The sequence below is a fragment of the Schistocerca americana genome, chromosome 7 (assembly GCF_021461395.2).
Source record: "Schistocerca americana isolate TAMUIC-IGC-003095 chromosome 7, iqSchAmer2.1, whole genome shotgun sequence".
In the NCBI taxonomy this organism is placed as follows: domain Eukaryota; kingdom Metazoa; phylum Arthropoda; class Insecta; order Orthoptera; family Acrididae; genus Schistocerca; species Schistocerca americana.
In genome coordinates, this window is record NC_060125.1 from 130,697,144 (window position 1) to 130,713,946 (window position 16,803).

Sequence of the window (16,803 nt, forward strand, 5' to 3'; positions counted from 1 at the left end):
CGCAGACCGTTCTCTTTCAAAATCCGAAACCAGAGAGCGCAGTGACGTTGGACGTTGGGGACTGGAGCGAAATCTACATTCTAACTCATGTGTTCCAGAGGGTTAGGTCGGTTTTCTGGGCAGTCCAATCCATTTCATGAATATCATTGTACACAGACCATTGCCTCGAAACCCCTGCTTTGTGACAGGATGCAGTGTCCTGGTCTTCAAAACACATCTCTGCTGTACGCAGTGCATAGGCTCGTGAAACGTGTTCACATCCTTTCGCATTAAGCGTTTTCTGGATCGCAGTAGCTCCCCCAAAACGTAACACCACCTCCTCCGCACTTCACAGTTGGCACTACACGTGGCATGTAACGTCCTCCAGGTATTCACCAAACGCAACACCTTCCATCGGGTGTTCGCCGAGTACAGCGTGATTCATCACGGCAAATCACTCATTCCTAGTCATGTACTGCCCGGTGATGTATTTACACCATCTCCAGCGTCGCTTGAGACTGCCTCCAGAAATGTGTAGCCTATGAGGAGCTGCCTAACCGTTGTTGCCCATTCTTTTGAACTACCGACGAGCGGTTATTCTGTTCGCTGGACTGCTGGAAGCGCTTTGGAACTCACGACTGATTTCTTCTGCTAATTTCGTGTTTCCATTTCACACACACACACACACACACACACACACACACACACACACACACACACACACACACACACACACAAACGGCTAGTGCGATCCGTTCGGTGGCATCGAAAGACCAGTCCACATTCATAGTGGCCATCGATCCATTCTGACAACACAGTAATACTGCTCTCCTTTTATACTAGGCGGGTCTGCCTCTCGTGACATCTAGCGGACAATTCCGCATTGTTATATAGGGGTGTAAGGATACTTTTTATCAGATAGCGTACCAACGGCTGACTGAATCACTTTCACACCATCTTCTTGCTGCTCGTACCGCAGAATGCGGGTGTTTCGGATACTACTAAGTTTCTTAGAAGATGTCTTACATAAAATATACGCCATCGAATTGCAAAGAATTTAGTACTGTGACACGTGAATCTCTTTTATAACTGCTCATCCGTTCTTTTGAATGTGTGTCAACGCATAATTTATTCATGTGTTTACTCAAAATCTTAGATATTGGGAATACAGCTCAAGCTGAAATATCTGTCTTTAATCCCCTTCCTTGTTTTCCACATCCGCTAAACACTAACAGCTATGTTACTGTGTAAAGCGGGGGTAGTGCCAGGAGGGAAGCTGAACGTGACATGGTGGGCTGGTAGTATGCATAGTCCAATGTCACGCGAAATGTGGGACGTCGAGTTGCTAATACGATAACCTGGCAAGCCTTGACCGACACTTGAAGTGACGCAGCACACGTAGCACGGAACCTGTTCGGGTCCATGTCTTGAACGATTGCACTCCGGATTAAGCGGGTTAATTTTGACCAGGCAGTTACAGTCTAGCCTAGGAAACAAACTGCAACGAAATTACCTTCCGAGAGACGTGCGTTCGTCATCTCTTTCCGCTTATAACTGTTTCGGTCACATATTTCGCTAAAATTAAAACTTTGTATCTCAATACAGCTACACGAAGAGATCGCTGAATCGGCACAGTGCGTCGATTTCTGCTTGTGCTGCAGTTACGAGCACTTTCGCCTGTCACACGTTATATATCGAGCACAATACATTGTCAGTATAGACTTCCCAGTCAGTATAGTACCGTTCTCACCAATTCCTCTGGCGCTTTCAGATTTACTCGAATTATGCTATAATTTGAAAATCACGCTTAATTTAACCTACTGTACAATGGAAATAAGAAAACGTATGCTTCACAAAATATTAGAAGTGCAGTCTGGAAAAAAATAAGTACTTACACCAAGTTAACCTCGATGTAATCACCACCGTTACCCATACGTTTTGCAAGTCCAGATTAGAGCGTTTTTTCTACTTAATCGTCCCACAAGAGTTTCGCCTATCTCTCTGCCACTTTTGTCACATCCTGCATGGCAATCGTCCAACTACGGAAGCCAATGCAACGAAGCCATGTCACAGTTTACCGTTCCATCGACAGCCAGATCGCCGCAGATATTGAAGAAATACGAGAGGAGAAATCGGAAGATGCCTAACAAGAGCATCCCACCCCATGTTCACATGAAGTCGTTTTGGAAAACCTTGTAAAATCAGAATCAGAATGGTGTTCTGGGCCAAGTTACACCCCAGTTCAAGGTAATGCTCCACCAGATTGCCAAAACGTATAAGACCGAGCGTGAAGGGTGAATGCGCTATGATTAATGGAAGGACTCGAATCTCCGGCGGGAGGGGGACCGCGCAATCCGTGACAGGACGCCTCAAACCGCGCGGCCACTCTGCGCGGCCGCGTTGCAGGAAGTATTGTCCTGCAGTCAGCAACATTTTGTCGACATTCCTCAGCAATATTTTTACATAACTGTCAAAACATTTAGGTAACTATCCTTGTAGTTCTTTCAGGGCCAAAATGAATTCTTCATACCTCGTGTTTTGTATAATGGCAGTGAACTTACGGATCTGCACTGTGTGTGTCAGTTCTTTCTATAACACGATTTTCTTTTTAATTGCATCCCCATCAAATTATTTTGAAGTTTTCCTCACCTTTCAGTGTCTTACTGTGGGCAGTGTGCACTCAGGTCACTTAAAACGCGAGGGCTACAATCCACTCCGGATATTTTAATATTCGTTCCTGCACGCCATTTTTCTCCATAAATTCAACAAGGGCGAGTTCTACATAAAAATATCGTGCAGCATGCACCTTGACTCAACCAATCAACCAACATATTTTTAGCATTACATAAAGTCTCTATAAACTTCGTTCAGTTCTATCGAAAGCTATTGCAACTGGCAATGGAATGATTCGTGCAACTACAGAAATTTTAATATTCTAACACTGATTTGCATGCATGCAAATTTAGCACAACTTGCTTCTTGACACGATGCCAATGAATCCCGCATGTTTATCGTTGTTTTTCTGTGTCAACTAAATCTTTAAATTCTTTCTGCACGATACTGTAATATATCGTTCCACAACAAATTGCAGCTTTCGTTGCTTGTGCGACTGCATAATACAGAGGGTGATCAAAAACAGTCTGAAAAGCTTGTAAGGATGTGCAGAGTAGGTTGAGCTGGTAGTTGTTAAGAAAAAAAAATGGATACGTTGCACCGTTTCCCAGTTAGTCAGCACTGAAGTTAGCCAGTGAGGCCGTAGCGTGCGCAAATTCAAGCGGCCGGACAGGGATGGTGTCGCCAACGTATTCTTCGTTTGATTTCGTAAAGCTGAACACGAGAGCAATACAAGAATTGGATGTGGGTAGTAAGGATCGAACTCAGACTAAAGGCCGTGCACACGCGTGCGCTATCCTCTACGCTATAACAACAACTGACACTAACTGTGCCTGATTAAGCGCGTGCAACGGCCTGACTGGCTAACACCGACGCCAGTTATCTCTGAAACGACACAACGTAGGGTTGGTTGGTTTGGGGGAGACGGGACCGAACAGCGCGGTCATCCGTCCAATCGGATTAGGGATGGAAGTCGGCCGTGCCCTGTTAAAGGAACCATCCCGGCATTTGTCTGAAGCGATTTAGGGAAGTCACAGAAAACCTAAATCAGGATGGCCGGACGTAGGGTTTGAACCGTCCTCCTTCCGTATGCGAGTCCAGTTTGCTAACCGCTGCTCCACCTCGCTTGGTCGCAACGTATGGAATTTTTTAACAATTCTTTCTGAGCGTAACCTAACCTGTAACACCATTACAGCTCTTTCTAACTACCTCGTATACTCAAAATTCGCATCGTCTCTTCTGTTATTCCAGTTCTTTTCTTGTGACGCGAGATTCCCTCTTTTCGTGCAAAAAGCTACTGGACTTGTGAACGTCCGTCATACCATGAACAAATAGCGAAGGGTAACCTGCGCTGACACCGCGATTCTACCGAACTGAAGAGATCTGTGCCGGCCGAAAAATGTCGCATCGCAATACTAGATAAAATGTCGCGTTCTGCCGAGAACGGCCGAGCAGAGCCGAGAAAGGCCGACCCCTGGCCCTCAATCGGTTCAGAACGCCGTGGCCTGCCAGCTATAAGCGATACAGCAACCATCACTTTTTATGGAGTTAATTATGCCGAGGGGAAACAGAAGAAATCGAAAGGAGAGAAGCGTGTTCCGTCACAGGTTTGTTCAGTAAGCACGAAAGCGTCACGTAGATGCTCAGGCAACTGAAGCAGCAGAAGTTGCAAGAAATGCGTTCTGCATCACGGTGAGATTTACTGATGAAGTTCCCACAGAGTACAGTCCTAGAAGAGTCAACCAAGATATTACTTCCTCCTCCGTATGTCTCGCAAAAAGATCTTGAAGATAAAATCAGAGATTCGCGCCCACGGCGACTTACCAGCCATTGTTCTTAACGCGAACCACTGGCTACTGGAATAGGACAAGGGGAAGTGACAGAGCCAGTAGTATACAAATGACCCTTCGCCACGCACCGTAAGGTAGCTGGCAGAGTACAGTTGTAGATGACGCGTTTTGAGGACGTGGTGAATGCTGCTTGCAGCAGTGCTTCAGTGTCCGCCTGGATAGCTGACTGGTCAGCGAGACGTAATACCATGCTAAGGGGCCCGGATTCGATTCCCAGCTGGGTCGGAGATTTTCTTTGCTCAGAGACTGTGTATGCACTGCGGCAAGGCCTTTGCCTCATTTGTCAGGAGAATAAAAAATGCATGTCTTTTTCTATGTAAAGTATTTGTATCCAAAAAATTGAGAAGCTATTCCGATGGCACCGAACTATGCTGCCCACATCACCACTGGCAAAAACGGGACAGTTTACAAAATAATTTATTAAGAACATTCTAAGAGCTATAACAGGAAACTGACTGGTTTCAAGTGGCAAGAAAATAGTTTTCGTTTCGGGAGTAATTAATACATAGGCACTACATTTTGCTTGTGACACTGCAAATACAGAAATACATTACAGATATTTGAACTAGTACCATTGTAGTCAGCTAGAACTGTAGTGAACAATCATTTCTCATATTATTTACTTCTAAACTTCTTTAAAAAAGAGCAAAAATATTCGATGAGAAAGCTCTCTCAGTACTGACTCACCAGTCTTGGGAAAAAATGTCGCGAGGTTTAGTGTAAAACTCCGTGTGTTGTTGAGGAAGAAATGACGATGTCGTGAAAAATTCTTCCTGTTATGCAGCTGATAAACATAGATGGTCCCTTAGATGAAGGATGGCATGGCATACGTCTCCTATAGTTTTCCTCTTTTGAATATATTGACAATTTTCCAGTCTGTTTCAGAGTAAGAAATTGTACGTCATCTGTAAAGTCTATGCTTCGCAACTTCACTAACTACGAGTTAAGCTTGATTTTTACTTATGTATTTGTACTCGGTTTTCTTCCTGGTTTGGTAAGATCTGCCACGAATTCGTATCTTATGTTATCTCAGAGTAGCGCATACATCCAGCGTCCTGACTACTTTGCTGCATATATTCCTATCCTGTCCACACCTGCATATAGTACCGTGGAAGTCATTCCCAATTTTCACCACAGTCCACGCTTCTCATTCATATACTACTATGGTCCAAAAGCGTATGCTCAGAAATGTCTTCCTTAAATTAAGTGCTATGTACTCTAGACTTCTTTTAGCGAGGAATGGTGTCTCTTCCCGTACTAGTCTGATTTTTGTATCATCCTTCCTTCGTCCGTCATGTGTCATTTGTTTCGGAGACAAGATAATTCGTCCACCTCGCCTACGACGCGACCCCAATTTTAATGTTAGGTACATCGCTAATGTCGCCCCTGCTTTTGTTTACTGCCAGCCCATATTTCTACTCAGTAGACTGTTCATCGCATTCATCACCTTTTGTAACATTACCTCATTTTCAAGGGGAACAGAAATGTCCTCAGCGAATCTTGTATAGACTTCCTTAATTCTGCTTCTGAACCCCTCTTGTTTCCTTCTTTGTTCTTCGTTGCAGTCATCAGACGATAGGGCACAGACTGCATGTCCGCCTCGCGCCCTTTTTAATCCGAGCACTTTTCTTTTGGTCCCCTTTTGGTACTTGAAAACATTGTGTATTACTTTTCTTTTCCTATATATCTATTTTTATGAGGGATTCAAACATTTTACACTATTGTGTTGTCGAATGCCTTCCTTTAGGTCGATAAATCGTATGAAAGTTTCTTGATTTCCGGGAGTATTGCTTGCATTATCAGGCCCAAAGTCTGACTCGTCTCTCCAGAGCCTTACCTATCCTATAACCATACTGGCCTCCATGGAACAGATAGTCAGTTTTTTTTCCAGTCCTCTGTGCATTGTTCTTGTCTGCAGCTGTAATGTGTGAGTTGTATTAACGGCACAGGTCCAGGGCCAGGGCGCGGCTGTATCTCCTGGACGCCAGAAGAGATTCATTTGGAGTCGCAGCTCTTGCAACGGACCCCGGGACTGCCTCGAAGCGACACTTCACGAGACAACGAGCAACCAAAGAGGTGCATCAAAAATTGAAAGCTCCCGCGGGGGTTGCGTCAAGGCGGCCACTGCAACTGCCTCGCTCTCTGTATAGGGAGGGAAGGGAAGGGAAGGGAAGGGAAGGGAAGGGAAAAGGGGGAGGGGGAGGGAGTGAGGGAGGGAAGGAGGGAGAGGGGGAGGGAGAGAGAGAGAGAGAGAGAGAGTGGATAAGGTCCACAGAGCACTCGTTAGCTTCGCAAGGAATCTGCTCGGATTCCACTCGTGCCATAAAAACTTTCTCTGGATTCCGCTCACGCCGACTGCGTAAAGCCGCACCAACTTTCCCCACAGAATACACTCTCATGTAGTCGCCTTGCTCACTCACCGGGTCTCCTCCTACCGACTGCACACGTCGCCCGCGTAACACGAGTGGTAACAAAAGTTTTAATTATCACTTCTAAAAAGTAAAGTTACGTAATTATTTGTTTGTTTTTTACTTGTCGTTTCTAGATACTTGTCCATAGTCCAAGTATACACTGAAATGCCCGCCCCGCAGGAGTATAGCACGCCGCTACAGTAGCGGAAGCAAAGTTGTGCAAACCCATCTGCGCTTTATCAATGAGCTGCACCATTTTGTTTCTGCTACTCTAACGGAGTGCTACGGTACTGTGCGGCGGACATTTCAGTGTGTACTTCGACTACGGGCATGTACTTAGAAACTACAAACAAATAATTACCTAACTTTATTTTTTCGAAGTGATAATTAAAACTTATGGTGGACGCAGTAAAATCGTTTTACACTCTCGCGAAAGGATTCTCTGCGTTCACTCAGAAGATTTTTGCGAAAAGAATGGCTCTGAGCACTATGGGACTTAACTGCTGAGGTCATCAGTACCCTAGAACATAGAACTACTTAAACCTAACTAAGGACATCACACACATCCATGCACCGAGGCAGGATTCGAACCTGCGACCGTAGCGGTCGCGCGGTTCCAGACTGTAGCGCCTAGAACCGCTCGGCCAGCCATGCCGGCTCGAAAAGAATGTCGCTTGTCTTCTGAAGACGCACACACAAGATCGCTGTGCATATTTTTTCAAGGAAAAACTAGTGGTATGCTGCGGAAAGCTCAGAGTGAGGCACAGCCGCGAAAAGAGTAGAGTTCAGATGTGTGTTATGCATCACGGTCCATTCATATTTGCCATGTTGTTGGCGGAGTGTGTAAGTGAGCTCACTAAATTTGTCTACAGAAGTTATCAATCAATAGTCGGACGTATTGTTTACTGGCTTAACCGAGTTCCACACTTTAGTCATTTTTAATAGCCTTGATCTTTAGCAATGGCTGCATCAGAACGTAATAGGCGTGGAAATCGGCTGAGTTCCCCGCTATGAGCAGCAGTCAAAAGAAACCTGAACACCCACCACAACGGAACCACGGAATGGTTCCATTCACCCCAAGTAGTCGCCACACACGGCAAGACATTCGAACCACTGGGAGACGAGAGGATGAATTCCTGTTCGTAGAACACAGTTGGTCGCTGACATACGAACAACTGCACACTCTCTTGCATGTCCTGATTCGACTGAAACAGACGCGACGCGTGTCTTTGTACAAGTCGCCAAAGATCAGAAGATCACAAGGTCAAAGTTCCAGGCTGTATGGAGCACATGTTGCAATGTTTTCCAACCAAATCGCTCAAGCGCGGCCTTTGTCCGGTTGGCACTGTGAGGGCACTTATTGTGTAACCAGACGATTCCGTCAGACAGCCGAGGGCACTTGGCAAAGCGAACAGTAGAAACATCTCACGTCTCCCCCACCAAGGAAACCCGAAGCTGTTCGCACGAGTTCCGGCAAGATCGTGATAACCACCTCCATTGACTGCCGGCGCCCTATGCTCATCGAGTCCATCGAGCGTGGAACCACAATGAATCCGCGGAGCTATGAAGACAATCTGCAGAAACTGCGATGCTCCATCAAGTCAGAATGCCCAGGAATGCTGTCGGACAATTATCTCGTTGACCGTAATGTCCGCCGTCTGCAGTGCCAATCGAACGAAGGCTACGGTTCATCAATTTGGTTGGGAAGTTCTACAACATCCTCTGAACAGCGTGGGGTCTTTCACCGGGTGATTTTCTCCTCTTTGGCGACCTGAAGAAAGACATGCGCGGACGTCGGTTTCAATAGGACGAGGAAGTGTGGATGCAGTTGATCTATCAGCGGCTGACTGCTTTCTCCGAAAAAGGAAATGATAGTCTCCTCTTGCAGTCAGATAAATGTGTTAACGTCCACGGTCCGTTTGTGGCAGAAGTTTGGGTCCATTTGTATACCCCCTACGGAGCCCTCAGTTCGGACTGCGTTGGTCATTGGCTAAGAGCTATTGAAAATGACTGAAGCGTCAAACCAGATCAACCAATAAACGATATTTGTGTGAGGACTGCCTGATTATCTCTGTAGCAGTATCCCGGCCTGGGGTCTTCGACAGTCGCCAGCCGTGTTGTAGCGGTTTCTGCGCAGCGCCCTCGCCACCCCCGCGGCTGGCGTCTCCAGGAGCGCCGTGCCGGGAACAAAGGCCCGGCAGCGCCGGTGGGCCCTCGGCCGGGGCTGACGCAGCAGCGCGCTCTGCAGAGGTCGCCCACGCCGTCTGCCGTCCTTACCACGGGAGGCTGCAGCCACTACAAGTATACTCCACTGCTAGCGCAACTGCTCCTTTCTCTTCTGTCACACTTCTCAAACACAGCCCACCTCCTCGCTTTTCTCCACTGCATTACGGCATTTTTACTGCACCTCTACCTTGCTGAAGACTGTTTGCTATGCATCTGAAACCGTACACCGCTGGGCTGTCTTTCGCAACGTTCTCACCGCTGTTACGTCGTTTCTTTCCCTCTCAATCTCGTGAATCGGAGCTGAAACAATTTGTTTCTCTCGCCCTATTCTCTGTAGTTTTTATGGTATTTGCGCGAAGTTACTAGTAGCCTGGAGGTAGCAGACTTGTTTGAGAACGTGTAATTGATATTGGTTCAAATGGCTCTGAGCACTATGGGACTTAACATCTGAGGTCTCAGTCCCCTAGAACTTAGAACTACTTAAACCTAACTGACCTAAGGACATCACACACATCCATGCCCGAGGCAGGGTTCGAACCTGCGACCGTAGCGGTAGCTCGGCTCCAGACTGTAGCGCCCAGAACCGCACGGCCACATCGGCCGGCTGATATTGGTGATCTAATAACTTCGTTAATAGCATTTCGAGAAAAGAAAGTGATGTTTGTAACACAGAGCTTCACGCACCCTTGCAAAAAAAAAAAAAAAAAAAAAATAGATACGAAAAAACTAAGTATTTACTGTTTGTTCAAAAATGTAAAATTTATGGAAGCAATAAAATAGCTAACTGGGTAGCTTTTGAAAAAAGAACTATGAGACACAGAATAATGTATTTGACGATATTGCGGTGTGCTTGTTTGTGGAATGAAACTTACGAAGGATCATCAACTACGTTCAGAAGTAAAATATTAGTCTTTTAGAAACACCTACCGATATTTTATGTTAATGCAGAATGGACGTAGTTGTCGTTATAGGTATTATGATCATTGGAAAGGTAGATGCACCCCTTTGCGGTGTAATAATTGATGCAGAGTCTGTGGAAACAGCGAAGAAGACCTATGAAATGCCCTCATAAGTAGTGACGTCTCCTGCTCAACGTTAAAAATGATTTGTTTCAATACGAATTGCAAGAGAAGAAGAAATCTTCGGCGTAGTATACTCTAGAATTTATACAAAGGCACATGATATGACAGGTGGGGGGGAGGGGGAGAGGGAGCGGGGGGGGGGAGAGGAAGGGGGAAAAAGAGAAAGAGAGAGAGAGAGAGAGAGAGAGAGAGAGAGAGAGAGAGAGAGGGGGGGGGGGGAGTCGACGTCGAGACTGGATACGATTCCCACGAGCACAGTGTTGATTACGTTTTCCCGTTGTTGGCGTATCATCGGGCACTGTATCATGCACGTCCGAAGGAACAGGCACTACAGCGATTACAGACGTCCAGAAACACAGGAAATATATTCACAATTGCGAATATGTACCACGATAGACTGTATATTTGTACGACGACAGTGAACGTTTGTGCAGGCCCACTACTCTGACGCGGATTTTGTGCTTTGTGGCGGTCGCGTTAAGCGCTTCGGCTGTCCCAGCACGACTTACGTACACACGAAACCTTCCGTAATTCGTCGGCCATGTGTCATATGTGTACTCGTACATCCCATTAATGTTATTCCCGCACAGGGAAGACGTTTTATTTGTAAGTCGCAGGCCTGGTATCGCCCGGTAAGTACGAAATTGTCGTGCATACGTTGTGAGGAAGTACGATGCAGTGTTCCTCGCACGTGTATGGATGCATGGCTCATATCGGCAACTGCGAAAAGATTTCATGTCCTTCACAGCAGCTGCAGTCGCCGCAATGCCTGTTCCTTCAGACACGCGCGCGTGTCCGAAGGAACATTGCATCTTGTTTATTCGCCAATACCACGCCCTTGATTCTTTCATATCCTTCCTAGACGGGAGCGTACCTAACTTACGGGTGCAGGTTGTGACACACGGACAACATGTGAAGGTCTCAGGCTATCGGTGATTCGCGCTCGGATTCGTAGCGAAGCAGTTAAGGCAACTGCTCGCGTGAAGAGGGAAAGCCAGGTTAGATTCCCGGTCCGGCACAAACTTGTTGACGTCATCCAAATACACAGCCGATGGTAGTTCATCTTCGCAGCTGCGAATACATTCCCGAAAGGAGTTGTTGCTGTTAATTTCCAAGTGAACTGTGAGCAGGAAACTGCATCCAGTGGACATATGGAGTCGAATGCATTGGAGTGCGCCAATGCTGACAGCAACACACTGATGTTCAAAAAACACAGAAACTGGTCAGCAGCTGACTGGCGTACAGTGTGCTCCGACGAATCGCGATTTTTGCTCCTTTTCGAATGATGCAAAGCGTCGAGCGCATCGGAGGCCTGGTGAGCTTTAAACCGCACTATATGTCGGATTCACTTCCTGCCATGGAGACATGTTTTTGTATCATGAGTGGAGGCCCACCCATCCAACTAACCGCGAGTATGACCAAGGATGATTATTTCAACATTATCGGTGGAAATGTACTGCCGTTTATTCTACGTCTTCCCGATGAGCATGGTGTGGACACTTTCGTCTTTGAAGATGACGACAGACGTGTCAACAGGGCTGCACGTGAACCTTCCTGATTTGTGGAACACCCAGCAACTCTACAGCACATCCACTGGCCTGCTAAACAACTGGTCTTAATGACAAAGAAAATGTCTCCGACTATTTGGAACACCATTTTAGACATCACTAAAAGAAACCTCTACGGGATCTGATCATCAATGAGCTGCTTCAGGTGGCTATGGCATAACTGAAGTAACTTGCGGAATCTTCCTTGCCGAACTGAGGGGACTATCAAAGTTATAGGTCGAACACAGTACAACCGCCACGTCTGCTTATGATTGCTGAGCCTCTCGTAAACTCTCTGACGGAATGAACCGATCTAGCAGCAGGCCAATGACTTTGACAGATCTCTTCCTCCAACGCAGTAAAGTCCGCCAGCGCTCATATTACCTCGGAAAAATATGTTCTTCGTTGATCTCACGTAAGAACGAAATAAGAAAGATAACGGGTCGTACAGGCAATCATTTTTCAATCGCTCCGCACGAGAGTTCGCTTAGTGGGATTACGAGTTGCAGCCTGACGTGCTTTGTTGACTACATTTGCGAATGACGTGTCTCGCTGAAGAGTGTTATTTTCTTATGAATTTGCAATGTATCACACTTCAGACAGTTTGAACGTGCTTTTCAGGTAGAAGAGAACATCCTCAGTGTGTGTAACTGTTGCAAAGGAACCAGAGACATTTTACTCGTATGAGATGGGCCGGGGAAACCAGTACGATACTCATTCCCACCATGATGGGTACTTAAATGGAAATTCTAATTTGGGCATGTTGCGTACGTGATTAATACCTCAATTTTAAGACGAGAGAATAATGGTCAATGTGTGACTATAGCAGGACGGAGCTCCGGCACGCTTTTCCTTGATGAACAGTTTGGAGGTGGTTCAGCATCTCCATCCCCATTGGAATGGGGAGACTGCACCCTAACAGGCAAGACAGCTCTTTGTGGAAAATTATCAAGTCCTATGCACCTCGACGGCGGAACAAGAATGAAGAATTACATTTTTTTTAAATATTCCGAGCTATTACGCCCTGATCGAACTAAGTGCTTGGAGAGAACCAACGGTTCACTCTGAGGAGGACATCTTCCTGGGAAGGGCTACAGCTTCTATGTCTATCTGATTGCAGCAGAAGTTTATTCCCGTCTGCTTCCACACAGAGGGGTGACATAGTATGTTTTCAAAATGCTTGCGCAATTACACGGGACAAACGGATCCATCAGCTGTTGCAGAACACACTTTGCAGTTAGGAGACTATTAGATTATATTTCACAGGGATTGGGTCGTTATAGCCACGAGCTGATAGTATGATGGTCTATACGCCGAGGTTACTGAAACAGTTAAACACTGCAAGAGTTTTAAGGGGAAGGAGGAGGCTGTGAATGTGAAGGGGATCTGGACTCCGGTGCGGAGCGATAGCAACAGCGGAAGAAAATAGTCGAATGCGACCAATTACGCTCGAGTTTCGAAAACAGGACGTGACGCCTCACGGGAGTTAACTCTGACTGAAGTCAGAAGCGAGCACAGTGCTAAGAGAGATTCTTAGAAGCTACAAACCCCTTGAAGATGTACTTTGCAGATGGGACGAAACGTTGACGTTCTCGAAGAAATTAATCTGACCACGCCATAACAGCCGGCCGATTTCGGTTGAAAAAATGCGGAATTTTTTGTGGGACATCGTGGAATATGGCGTAATCAGATTAATTTCTTCGAGAACGTCAACGTTTCGTCCCATCTCCAAAGGACATCTTCAAGAGGTTTTGTTAAGTTTGACATTCCCATTAGTGAAGGTTAGCATTTTAGAATGACGAGGAATTGGGCAAAAGTGTCGAGAAATCCTTTTGGAGCTTCAGATGTCATACAGAAGATTGTAACGTATGGTGATTCACGTACAGATAATCTGGGTACATAGTTTTTAGAGCTAAGTAAATACTCCAATATACCGTTTTGATCTAGGTCTAGGTGGACATCTCTGGCACACCATACAGTGGCTTGCGGAGAACGTATGAGGGGCGTTCAATAAGTAATGCAACCCATTTTTCCGTCAGCCGATTTCGGTTGAAAAAATGCGGAATATGTTGTGGGATTTCGTGGAATATTCGCGCTTCAGCTCCTGTACTTTCATGAAGTTCCGGTATGCGGTGTCACTATACGCAGCCTCGAAAATGACTTCTGCGACGGAGGTGCATTCCAAGCAGAGAGCTGTCACGAGTTTCTTCTGGTGCAAGACCAGAACATGGCAGATATTCACAGGCGCTTGCAGAGTGTTTACGGAGACCTGGCAGTGAAAAAAAAGGCACGGTGAGTCTTTGGGCGAGGCGTCTGTATCATCGCAACAAGGGCGCGCAAACCTGCCAGATCTCCCGCATGTAGGCCTACCGCACACGGCTGTGACTCTCGCAATGTTGGAACGTGCGGGTACTATCACTCGAGGTGATCGGCGGATCACTCAAACAGCTCGCTGCACAACTGGACTTCTCTGGGGTAGTGCTGAGACACTCCGCCAGCAGCTGGGAAACTCAAAGATGTGCCCCCGCTGGGGTTCTCACCGCTTAGCAGAAGACCACGAAGGACCCTCTGTGCGGAATTTCTTGCGCGTTACGAGGCTGATCGTGACAATTTGTTGAACATAGGCACAGGCTGTGAAAGTCTGGTTCGTAACTTCGAACTTGAAAGAAATCGGCTATCCAGGAAGTGGTGCCACATCACCTCTCCTCCGAAGGAATAGGTCGAAGCTGTACGCTCAGCTGGTAAAGCCATGGCGACGGTCTCTGGGATTCTAGAGGGGTTATCCTGTTTGGTGTCCTCTCTCACTGTCAGCGATCAACTCTGAAGTGTATTGTGCTACCCTCAGGAAACTGAAGAAACGACTTCAGGGTGTTCGTCACCACGAAAACGCAAACGAACTTCTCCATGACAACAGGATGTCTCGCACATGTCTGCTCACCCGAGAGGCGCTCACAGAACTTCAACGGACTGTTCTTCCTCTTCCACCCTACAGGTCGGACCTCGCATCTTTCGACTTCCGTCTGTTTAGCTCAATGAAGGATGCACTCCGCATGAAACAGTGCGTGGACGAGGGGGGGGGGGGGGGGGGTTATTGATGCAGCAAGACGTCGACCAGTCAAATGGTACCGAGCGGGCATGCAGACCTACCCAGTAAGAGAGCGTAAGACCGTCACACTAACTGGACGGAGATTATGCTGAAAAATATGTTTCTGTAGCCAAAAAGTGGGGAATAGCACGGTGGAGTGGAATCCAGAATAAAAGCAGCCTGCTTTCAGAAAACCGTGTTTCGCATCACTTGTTGAGCGCCCCCGCAGAGCACGCACCTGTCATGGCGGGTGAAGGAGTGTCCGTGGCTGGGCGTGCGCGGCGAGGGCAGGTCGCGGTCGCAGGCAGCGCCTGTGGACGCGGCTGGCGCCAGCCGCTCCCTGTCGCGGTCGCGGTCGCGGTCGCCGTGCGGGGTGCACGGCGCGGACTTGGCCACCTGCTGCCCGCTGCAGCCAGACGACCTGAAACACGTCACAGCCGCTGCCGTCAACCCGTCGGCTCGTCGCCTCACAGCTTACGCTCGCGAGTGCGAGGTCGCAAGTTCAGTAATGTTCATTTGGAGATGTTGTGCAAACAACTTGAAGGAAAAATATTAACTGCTAATAACTCACCACGAGCGTCAGGAGGACGACAGAAAATGAGGGTCCGGTAGGTGCACGAAGGGACCTCCTATGGGATGTAAGTATTACACTTCACATCGTCGACATCCGAAAAAAGTTCGAAACAAACCATTCACTTGCACCGTGAAAAATGGCGCGCCACAGTGACCACAAAGATTCTCGCACCATCAAGAGGGAGGGCGAACTCCTCGAGAGTTGGGAACAGTGCGGGACTTTCAGCTAGATATCCACTCAAACAGTGCATATAGAATCATATTTGTGTAACGGGGTCATAAGAACTCACGTAATGTGATGGCGTGCAACCGAACTATAAACAGTCTGTTGTGGAGCTTATCCTGAAACTGGCTGTCCTTCAAGACGTAGCTGCAAATAGTGGAATAATATGTTTTATAGACACGGAAGAAAATATCCAGAGACACAATTATTCCAATTCTTCCAGGTGCTATGATTGCAATGTCAGACACTTTTCATGAGAGATAATTTGCTGTAAAGGAGTGTGATCTTCATACACAGATCACGAATCGAGCGAGAGCAAGTTTTTTGACCAGCTATTGTCCAAAAGGAGTGCTCATACCTTAGTACTTTTTCTCTTATGCCTATTTTTCCAGTCTTGCTTGCTGTGACGTAAATATTCCCAAATGACCTTGTAACATCAAGTAAACGAGAAACGATCGTAGGGGGGGGGGGGGGGGGGGGGGCAGAGCACCTCCAACTTATCGCAGCACAATAAATAACTTTCCAGCAAGTTTATCATCCATGTTAGCAGTCGAAATAATTGTATTCGAATCTGTTTAGGCACTGATGTTAGATGAAATTGAGACAACTCTCTTGGTACTTCTAAATTCCAGATTTTCATTCATATCTCTCTTCAAATCTCGAGTCGTTGGAGACGAAAACAAATTCCTTGCTCAACGATGGGAATTTTTTTTTTATCTCATCTACAAATTTTCGGGCCGATTCCGCAATTTACTGCGCATTTTCTGCAGCATTGTTTGAAGTTATGCAACTATCCCTTGCTTTCCTTGGAATCACTAATCCATGTCGCGTGCAATTTGATATGCATAACGTAGTGGGGCCCTATCATGCACATTCTGTATATTGTTTTGAGAATTCTTGAAACGCACAAACAGTAGTTTTTCGTACCAACACGGCTCTCCTCCCTTCAATATCCGTAATTTTTCCACATGCACTACACGGTCATATTGCTGCGGACTTGTTCCAAATCTGATCATAATTGTTATATCACTATGCTGCAGATGATCTTCCATATGCTCATTCTCTTTAGTAACCGCTCTTTGGGCAAGTGTCTTTTTACTACGTCTCATTGGAGACAGAATTTGTGGCTACCTGACTAACAAAGATGATGAACCACATAGCTCGACACCTATTTCAATATCACTTGCACATGTTAAGCAAGTATTGTCATATTT

The 16,803-nt window shown here is 46.6% G+C and overlaps 1 protein-coding gene across 3 annotated transcripts in view; it reads right to left on the minus strand.

The window, feature by feature from the left end:
- Window positions 1-16,803, minus strand: part of LOC124622138 (GRAM domain-containing protein 2A-like) — a 279,154-nt gene that overhangs the window by 119,782 nt on the left and 142,569 nt on the right. For 2 of the 3 annotated variants that reach the window (XM_047147765.1, XM_047147764.1), the window contains one exon: window positions 15,032-15,214. The exons of the other annotated variant lie outside the window; for it this stretch is intronic. In XM_047147765.1, the coding sequence (XP_047003721.1) occupies window positions 15,032-15,214 (183 nt within the window). The remainder of the gene's footprint in view (window positions 1-15,031; window positions 15,215-16,803) is intronic. 3 annotated transcript variants of the gene reach the window in all.